General features: G+C 39.7%; 1 protein-coding gene across 1 annotated transcript; it reads left to right on the plus strand.

Moving 5' to 3' along the window:
- Positions 1 to 3,818: 3,818 nt before the first annotated feature.
- On the plus strand, positions 3,819 to 5,806 carry LOC132624391 (uncharacterized). The gene is made up of 3 exons (XM_060339177.1): positions 3,819 to 4,328; positions 4,426 to 5,090; positions 5,413 to 5,806. The coding sequence occupies exons 1-3, from the start codon at positions 3,819 to 3,821 to the stop codon at positions 5,804 to 5,806; spliced, it is 1,569 nt and encodes a 522-aa protein (XP_060195160.1).
- Positions 5,807 to 10,860: the final 5,054 nt, after the last annotated feature.

Genomic DNA, 10,860 nt, shown 5'->3' on the forward strand with positions numbered 1-10,860 from the left:
GAGCATGAGCATGAGTACAAAATCATGAAATTTAAAACTGAAACTGAGTACTGGAAGCATGAGATAGTCTGTAGTAATCTGTAATAATCTGTAATAATCTGTAATACCGACATAAACCACCACGGGGAGGAGCGTGGAGTCTGATCTCTGCCCGATCAGCTAAGCCATCTCGTACCTTGCCGGGGCACGAGACATGAACATAACATGAATGGATCCAAATCCCTCAATGGGGAACATATAAAGGAATCGTCCTACTGGGCGGAGCGATTCCTATCCTACGTTGGCATACGTAGTTTCAGGCTATCTGAGCCTTCTCGGTATTATTACAACTCCCGAACATGAAAATAATATAGTTGGCCAAGAAGCCCATGACTTTCGTGAATTAACTTGTACTTGTCTTGAAATCATGATTTCATGAAAGGACTTGTAAACATATTTTCATGAAATAACTTGTAAACTTGATCATGAGAAATACCATAATGCATAATCATACGTTTGTAGCTGACTTGAAAACATGCTTGTAATTTGTAAAATAACATTTTACAATTTCATATAAACATCATGAGAACACATGAGGAAGAATTCATGATTCATAGATTAAGCTAGGATTCCTAATGTCCGAAATGGAGGTTTAGGAACACAATAACGAACATATATACGGAATTCATGTACATACATACATACATAATTACGGGCTACTAATACATTGGGTTTAATGCCCTAGGAGTTGAACTTCATAGAATTTACTAAACGGATCATGGGGAAGAACATAGAAGTTCCCACATGTGGATGGAAGTTCTACATACCTTAACCTTCCGCTTTTGGGTGTATCACAATGTCCTTCACCCCCTTCAACTTCAATCTATAGCATACAAGTCATAGTGATTCTATATTAGCAACAATATCCATGTTTTGTTCATCTAAGCATTTTATCAAACACTTAGTGGGCATGAAGCTCTATAACCCCCATTAATGGTGTTTTCTTCACCAAATCCCCATTCTTTTACTTCTAACAATTTCTACAGTCTCAATTAGATGCAATTAACATCATTCTTCATAATCCATATGAATACAACAATCCCAAGTCATCAATCCAACAATTCTAACATAGTTCATATAATCATCTTCAACAAACCCAAGAATTCATCAATTCATAACTATAAATGATTGGGGAGTAGAAATATTACCTTTTGGGTAGTCACCACGAAATCAACACCCCCAAGTCCGATCTTGGGCTTAAAATGACGACAACGACTTGTACTACACTTTTTCCTTCACGAGCTTTGGGATTCGGGGCCTTAAACTTGGTTGATTTTCTACTTTCTCTCTCTAATTTCCCTTCTCTCTCACTTCCTCTCTCTAAAATCTGAGTTTTGGAGGAAAAATGGGCTGTTAGGGTAATATTTTCTTTATATACCAAGGGGAAAATGGGTTGACCCAACTTGAAAACGGGTTGGGACCTTGCTGTCTTAAAACATCCATATCTCCTTATCCCGACGTCTCCTGTGAACCCACAACCTATGGTTGGAAAGGTTTTTCAATTATCTACAACTTTCGTTCTTTGAGTTTTCCCAAATTCCCAAGTTATGATAGGGTTATGGCCTCCCGAAGTCAGGTGACCCGAAACGTATATACGGACCAAGATACGGTCACTGTTACGGTCCCGTAACACGAGATACGGACCGTAACTTGGTACCGTATCTTGGTGAAAATTTCCAGTGAGTTTATGGAAATTTTCGGGACGTTACGGTCCACTGTTACGGACCGTAACACGAAATACGGCCCGTAACGTCGCCGTTACGCTGGCAGAATTTCCAGCGAACAGGCTTCAGTAAAATGGGCATAACTCTTTGCACAGATGTCCGTTTGACCCCCGTAAGATACCGTTGGAAAGATATTTCAAAGGGATACAACGTTCATCAAGGAAGTTTTCTCAAATTCCCAACGGAGTTTCATGAAATTTGACTGGAAGTCAGACGTATCAAAAACTTAGCCGATTCTATAGGATTTCAAGTGCCTTACTATTAGCCATATTGAGACGATCATATCTCCTTGCTCCGATCTCTGATTGGCTTGATCCTTATATCGTTAGAAAGGTATTTCTACATACTACAACTTCATTGATAGTACCTTCCAAAATTCCAAACCGATCAAGGAGTTATCGCTGCCCGAAATAGGCCTATCAACCATTTTCGCAAAACGTTCAAACCTTCCATGTTTCCACTAGAACTCTAATGATATGAGCTTAAACTCAGTCCTAAAATGCGGGGTGTTACATACAGCATGATAGTTGGACGTCCCTGGATTCATGCCATGAAAGCAGTACCATCAACATATCACAAAGTGGTCAAACTTCCAACGCCGTGGGGATTAGGCGAAGTTCGTGCAGAGCAAAGAATTTCCAGATATTGTTACGCCGTGGCGATAAAGAAAGGCATGCCAAAGGTAGAACATTTCGAACCGGAAACCGAAGGTAAAAAGGATAAACAAGTCTACCAAATACTGCAACAAATGGAATCAAGCGTCAACAATGCCGAAAGAGAAACTATACAAGATCCTTTAATGGAGGAGCAATCAACGACAGTAGTTGAGGATCTCAACCCAATGTCGTTTGATGATGCATCTCCGAAAAAACGTACATTCATTGTATGCAAACTACACCAACCGAGTAAGTATATTTCATTTTTATGTGACAATATAGATATTTTTGTATTTTGCCATGCTGACATGACAGGTATAGCACCAGAGGTAGCAACGCACAAACTGCACATTGATCTTTATCACAGACCCGTAAAACCACCCCAAAGAACATTCCCCGATGATAGAAGTAATTTCATAGAGGAAGAAGTACAAAGATTGTTAGACGCCAGATCCATAAGGTCGGTAGAGCATACGGAGTGGGTGTCGAATGTAGTAGTGGTGCCAAAGAAGAACGGAAAGATGCGAATGTGTGTCGATTTCATATATCTAAACAAAGCATGCCCAAAGGATCCGTTTCCACTCCCTCAGATAGATCAAACGATAGACGCAACAGTTGATCATGAGTTGTTGAGTTTTCTTGATGCATATTCAGGATACAATCAAATCAAGATGAATCCTGTGGATCAAACAAAAATAACATTTATAACACCGAGGGGTTTACATTGTTATAATGTGATGCCGTTTGGACTCAAGAACACTGGTGCAACATATCAACGGTTAGTGACAACAATGTTCAAAGATCAACTGGGAAAAACGATAGAGGTGTACATTGACGATATGGTTGTAAAGTCGGAAAGAACTGAAGACCACTTGATTCATTTAAAAGAAGCCTTTGCAATATTAAGGCAATTCAACATGAAGCTAAACCCCGAAAAATACGCATTTGGTGTGTCTACCGGAAAGTTTTTGGGATTCATGGTTTCAAAGCGAGGAATAGAGATAAATCCAAACTAGATAAAGGCGATAGAAAATATTCCCGATGATCTCAATAGCAAAAAGGAGTTTCAAAGGTTGACTGGTCGAGTAGCGGCACTATCTCAATTTATTTCAAGATCATCGGAGAGGTGCCACAAATTCTTCACTGTACTAAAAAAGCAGCAAGATTTTGAGTGGACACCAGAATGTAAACAAGCATTGCGAGAGCTCAAAGGTATCTTTCAAGTCCGTCGTTGCTGTCAAAACCTAACCTCGACAAGAAGCTATTTCGATATCTCGCCGTTTCAGAGGTATTGGTAAGCGCAGTTCTAGTCTGGAAAGAAGAAGGTAAACAGTATCCGATTTATTATGTTAGTAAAACACTTTTAGATGCCGAAACAAGATATCCACACTTAGAAATAATGGCATTAGCTTTAATACATGGTGCTAGAAAATTACGACATTATTTTCAAAGCCATCCAATCGCCGTGGTAACGACATTCCCCCTACGGAGTATTCTCCATAGGCCGAAATTATTAGACAGATTGGCTAAATGGGCGATTGAACTTAGTGAATTTGATATTACTTATCAACCTAGAAATGCTATAAAATCGCAAATTCTTGCCGATTTTGTAGCAGACTTTAGTTCAAAATTAACTTTGGAGGTAGAAAAAGAAACCATCGCAACTTCAAGGTCATTCTCCGGGATATGGACCCTATACACGGATGGGGAATCTAATGAAAGTGGGTCGGGATTAGGCTTAGTGCTTAAAGTACTCAGCGGAGAAATTGTCTACCAGGCCATTAAATGCCCAAAAATTACTAACAATGAAGCCGAGTATGAGGCTGTTGTTGCAGGTTTAAAACTTGCTTTGGAATATGGAGCAGAAAGCATCAAGGTACATTGTGATTTGCAATTGGTGGTCAACCAGGTGAATGGAACTTTCAGTATAAAAGAAACGCAAATGCAGAAGTATCACACAGGTATCTGACCTCTTTGCAAAATTCAAAGACTGGGGGTTAGAGCAGGTTTCACGGGAAAACAATGCGGAGGCCGACGACTTAGTAGAATTGGCATTAGCTGCTGATCCCGCAGAACCAAGAAGCAGAATTGTAATCCATTTATTGTATCAAATTGGTTGCGAAATTGAAGTGTGTGCAACGGGATCAACACATGATTGGAGAAATGAGATATTTAATTATTTACAACAAGGAACTCTACCCGTGGATAAGAAGGAAGTACGAAAATTACGAGTAAAAGCCGCTAGATATTGCTTGGTTTACGGAGAGCTATATCGGAGAACCTTTGGAGGGCCACTCACCAAGTGTTTAGGACCAACGGACACAGAACCCGCTATGAAACAAGTGCATAGTGGATATTGTGAAAATCACTCCGGTGAGAGATCATTAGCCCGATGTTTGCTGCGTGCAGGTTATTGTTGGAACACAATGGAAAAAGATTCACAAAACTTTGTACGACGATGCATAGAATGTCAAACATATGCGTCTGCAATACATCAACCTGCAGAGCCTCTTCATTCGGTGATTACCTCATGGCCGTTCATGAAATGGGGACTTGACATTATTGGACCATTCCCAGAAGCCAAAGGTAAAGTTAAATTCTTACATGTTGCAACTGACTATTTTTCTAAGTGGGTTGAAGCAGGGGCACACGCAAAAATTGACAAGAGCAGGTTATTAATTTCCTTCGGAAAGATATCATATGTCGATTCGGTATTCCAAAGGAAATAAGTTGTGATAACGGAAAACAATTTATTGGGGCAGAGATAACAAATTTTCTCCAAAATCTAGGGATTAAACGGATAACATCTCACCATATCATCCATCCGACCATGGACAGTCAGAATCAACAAACAAAACGATACTCAAAGTATTGAAAAGACAAATTGGCAAAGCAAAAGGAAGTTGACATGATGTCCTCCCCGAAGTTCTTTGGTCTTATCGGGTTACGCATAAAATTAGTACACGAGAAACACCTTTTTCACTAGTCTATAGGGCGGAGGCACTGGTACCAATTGAAGTGATGGAGCCAAGCATAAGATATTCGCATGCTACAGATACAGAGAACATGGAAGCAATGACGGATGAACTTGATCTATTAGAAGAACACCGAGAATTGGCTGATCAAGTTAATTGCGCAGAAACAGCAGGTGGAAAGATATACAATAATAAGACCAAATTGCGCCAAATTAAACTTGGAGATTTGGTCATGCGAATGGTAACTCCATCCACTAAGATACCGAATGAAGGAAAACTAGGAGCAAATTGGGAAGGACCCTATAGGGTTATAGCTTATGCAGGGAAAGGAGCATTTCAATTAGAAACTTTGGACGGGAAGATTGTCTCCAACAACTACAACATAAGCAATTTAAAGCTCTTCCATTCCTAACATCTAGTTGCATTTGACAAACTGTACTCTTTTTTCCCTTACCCGGGTTTTATCTCGTCTGGGTTGTACCAGGGAGGTTTTTAACGAAGCAATAAATAGAATGGATAGAAAATGGACTACGGGCTTAGTTCCTGATATTTCACAACAAAACAATGGGGGACTATCACCAAGGAAGGACAATAGAGGCCATCGCTCCAAAAATGTACGGAAAAGGCCTCCGGGCTCGACACAGAAACTTATAATCATGTTAGTAATAAAGTTGATTATTACATGATCTTTGTAAGTTTGTATGGTGTATTCATGGTTCCGACCATACACACATATTACTGTTTTCAATTGATTGTACAAATAATGTATTCATGATTCTGATCATACACACATTGTACAAATGGTATATATATTCATGATTCCGATCATCCATACACAATAGTAACGCATTCATAATGCCGGAAATTTCCGATTCCATTAGTTAATAATAATGGAATTTGACATATGACTTTTTTATAATACGATAAGTCATTAGTAAACTTCCCAAAAAATCAACATTACAAGTCTACTTACAAGGATTCTGATATTAAAATTCTTAACTGGATTGATCACCCGCGAAAGGGTTTAATTAAAGAAAACTTCCAAGAGATTTTTTATAATAAAGGCAAAACATGAATAAAAGAAATTTTATTCACATATATATAAAAAATAATAAAAAAAAGCTTCCCAAAAACGATGGAATTTGACATAAAGTACAAAACATTCAAACATGAGAAGAAAAAAATGTTGAAGAAGAGGGAAGGATGGCATCTTTGGCAATTTGCGTAGGAGTACCCTCAGGAACATCTCCGACATTTGAATGAATCAATGTTTGGATTCCCCCCCCCCCCCCCCAATTACGGTATCCTCAGAAGCAAGAATAGTTGCATCTTCGGGTAACATATCCGCTTCATCTGAGGTACCAATATCATCTTCCTCTTCAGTCATTTCTTCTTCAGCTATAGATTCATCCTCTGTATCATATTCGAGGAGTTCACTGGCTTCTTTCATGTTCCGCTCAACAACGGCAGGAGCCTGAGCATGATCAAAAGAAAAAGGGTTGAAAGTCTTCAAAAACTCATGACGAGTTTTGATAATAGCCCAACTAAGAATCTTTTGTTTTTCATCCTCAAAATCCTTCTCCATATCTTCAATTTTTTGTTTGTACATATCTTTCCGATCCAGGAGTTCCTTTGAGTAATCACGCAATTTTTTAGAACGATCCATAAACTCCGAGAATCTTTTATGGTTTTCTGCGAACATAACACTTTTCTTACTGAGATCTCGATCTTTATCCGTCAACTCTTTTCGGAGAGCTTGAATATCGTGTTTACTTTGATCTAGAGTAATCAAAGCTTGTGCAAGCTCTCCGGAGTCTTTGACATTCTTCAATTCCAAAGCATGGACGTTAGATTCAAATTTGCTAAATTTGGCACTTTGATCCCACAATTTGTTTTGGAGATCAATTTGAAACTGATTCGATTCCACTAATTTTTGCTTCAGACCACCAATAACCAACTCTTCCTGCTTCGCTATGTGAAAAGCCTTAGCTTTTTCTTTTTCGAGATCATCAATTTGTTTTCGAAAATTCCTTTCTTCAGCCCGATGCGCCACAATCTCGTCTTTGGCCCTGTCTAACTCCACAACGGAAGAGTTGCGTTCCGCCTTGAAAATTTCCACTTCGTGAGCAAGTACAACATTCTCCTCACGAAGCTTTTGAATAAGTTTAGCCTCACCTTTAGAACGTTCAAGACTCCCACATACATATGTTTGAGCCTGAATCATAAGCCCGAGAGCAACCATGTCCATTTGATGAGTGGGCTTATCTTTCAAGATCATATTCTTTTTTATGTCAATATAGTTATGGGCAAAACGGGCTTATCACATGAGAATTGGCCAAAAGATTGTCCTCATCTGACAGTTCAAACCAACAATTACGATTGACGGTGAGAGGAACAAAAGTCTTCATCCACATAGTGGCAGGATCATCTGCCTGAAGAAGTTGTGCTCGAGGATCAACCCAATGTAAAGTATTGCCTTTTTTCTGAACGTTTTTCCCTTCATCGGCTACGTTAAAGCGGGAATCGGGTTGAGCGGTATTATAAGGAATAGTAGGGGTACTTGTTCCTCGTCGTTGAAAAGGAGAAGTAGAAGTACCAACAGGGATATCAGCAGCACTAGCATCAATGTTTTCAGTATCAACCAAATCCTCAACATCAGCTACAGTATTTTCGCGAAAAGGAACTTCAACTTCAACTTCATCAACAGTACTAGGAATAAAGGTCTCAGTCTTATCGGCAACAATATTATCAGTGGTATCTGCCTCAGGAACCGCGGTGTCATCTTCCTTGTGGCACTCGGTAATAGTTGTTAATTTCTCTATCTCCTTCACTGGTGATTCATCTGAAATGACAACAATATCAGAAAAGGTTGGAAACTCAACCCGCCTGTTACGATGTAAAACTAAAGGAGGATCTTCCTCAGAATAAGTACTCTCATCAATCAGCCTAAACTCACTAGGCATACCTCCCATCTTCTCGGGAACACCCCGACCTAACTAGGGTGTGATGGGCACCCGACCCCATCTCTGGAGCCGAGCGAACCCACTGACTCTTATTACATATAAGCTCTTAAATCAATTAGGATTAAAATACATAGTAAGCTCTCCAATTTTTTTTTTCTTTTCATAAGTAAAGACTATCATCATGTGGGACCTGTGACATGACAAATAATAATATCGACTGGCGAAGTCGTCTACAAAGCTGACGTTCTATACCCACGACTCTGTCTGCAAAGCCTCTAACTTCGAACAAGACATCATGGTATAGCACGCTGACTCGGCTACACTCCAGGGCCAAATGGAGTCCGCCAACTTCGCTGGAACATCTTCTATAACGGCTCAAATACGTCTGGGTGTACCTGCGCGACCTGAACGCAGCCCCCGAAGAAGAGGGGTCAGTACGAGCAATGTACTGAGTATGTAAGGCATAAATAGTAACATAATATGGTAAGTATAGCAAATCATGTAAAAGAGGGTATCCCGTACACATGGAACATGTCATGTATAGGGCTGTAACTTATGCATGTGAAGTGTATCATGATAAGCGGTGACCTGTACATGGGAGTGCCCCTTAAGGTGGAATCATGCATGCTTACTTTTACCTTTATATATTCATACATAATCTGTCTGCATCACATAACATCATTAGCCCGCGTCCGGGGTAATCATCTCGTGCCGCCCACTAGTGGTGGTCGTGCCCGGCCCTCTAGGCGCGGTGTAAACATAGCAGCCCGCCGTAGCGGTGACATGCCCGGCCATCTAGGCGCGGTGTGATCATCCAATAGCTGCCGCCGTAGCGGTGACATGCCCGACCATCTAGGCACGGTGTGATAATCCAATAGCTGCCGCCGTAGCGGTGACATGCCCGACCATCTAGGCACGGTGTAACTGTCACATCTTAAGCATGCAAGAGAGCCCAATCAAAAGCTATAACTCTATCGGAGTGACGTAAGGTCGAAATCCTCCGATTACATTATGGAATAATCATGGTCACTTTGTCTCACCTTGAAGGAACGATAATTATAAGGCGAGACTATCAACGGAAGATAGCATTAAGAGAAGACATAGAATAAGATCATAAGCCTCTTAAAACATTACTTCATATGCTTTAGAGTCTCTTAGAACATGGAATCATAATAAGGAATAGAACTGAAATCATGAACTAGCTCGTTATCCTTATATTCATATTCGATCATTAACTTACGACTTTTAGACATGGAACCATTCTTGTCATAGTCATCATAGACATATTCTCATCATTGTCATCATAGAGTTACTCTCATTAGAATAGTTACAAAACTTGTCGTTTGATAGACGGAACAATAGAGAGAAATCCGAGGACAATGGGCCCACCTCGGGTCTAATGAGGCGGCGTACACAATTTACGTAAGTTACATGTCATGGCGTTACTTGTGAGGGTTTTAGGGTAGTCGGATCCTATTTATGCGAGTTATAGAGGTTTAGGAAGTTCTTCCAACATTTTACACAATTTTTAATTCAATTCTACTGAATGAAAACGGGGAAACTTTAGGTGCGGATCCCGGAGAATAGGGTTGTCCCCGAGGCTCGTATCCCACTTATTACGTCCAAGACATGCCATAGAAAGAAGGGTGAAGCCTTGCATACCTTTTTCCGCTCCTTATGCTACTCTAATTTCACGTTGCAAATCCGCCAAAATCTACAAAGTGGTCGCATTTACCAAACCTTAGTTAGAACATTTAGAAGTTGAATCTTAAGATAACACTTGTCTACCGAAATTTCGGCAGCGTTTCCCCTGTAAATACTCCATCCCACCAAGTTCAACTTGGCCAATTTCAATCAACAATAATCCCGGGAATTCAACCCGGCCAAACTATCAACATCAATGCCAACAATCATACTAACAACATTATATTCTATTCATGCAAGAACATCACATTCCATTTACATAAACTTCCACAACAAGCCTCCAACTACTACAACTTCACTAAACCCATTAAGCTTCTATTTGCAACATAAAATCCATAACACAACAACCAAACTATTAAATAAAACTTGCTCACCATTCCTTCATAATTCATCAATATACACGGCCATATATACCATATACAACTTCACGGCCACAACACTACATACATATTTCCATGAATTTTCCATTTTTGTTTTCTATACATTACAACAACAAGCAACACACTACATAAAATTAACTCACTCTCTTCCATTCCACCTAAGCACCACACGGCCACACATACACACTATATATTTTCATGAGTTTCATTCACTTCAACATACCACAATATGCATGAACCATTTATAACCACAACAATCATAGTACTAAGTAAAATTAATTCATCACTTCTACATGAGTCAACCACCCACACGGCTACAACCAACATGCATACATTTCATGAATTTCATCCATTTTCACACATTATAATACTCATAAACCATCCATAACATACACAAAGAAGATGAAACCTTACCTTTC

This window comes from Lycium barbarum, chromosome 12, assembly GCF_019175385.1.
Source record: "Lycium barbarum isolate Lr01 chromosome 12, ASM1917538v2, whole genome shotgun sequence".
Classification (NCBI taxonomy): domain Eukaryota; kingdom Viridiplantae; phylum Streptophyta; class Magnoliopsida; order Solanales; family Solanaceae; genus Lycium; species Lycium barbarum.

Coding starts and splice junctions, on each gene's coding strand:
- LOC132624391 (XM_060339177.1), top strand. CDS start 3,819: ATGGCATTAGCTTTAATACATGGTGCTAGAAAATTACGACATTATTTT. Junction 4,329..4,425: donor TGCAATTGGTGGTCAACCAG/GTGAATGGAACT, acceptor GGGTTAGAGCAG/GTTTCACGGGAAAACAATGC. Junction 5,091..5,412: donor GCAAAAATTGACAAGAGCAG/GTTATTAATTTC, acceptor ACTAGTCTATAG/GGCGGAGGCACTGGTACCAA.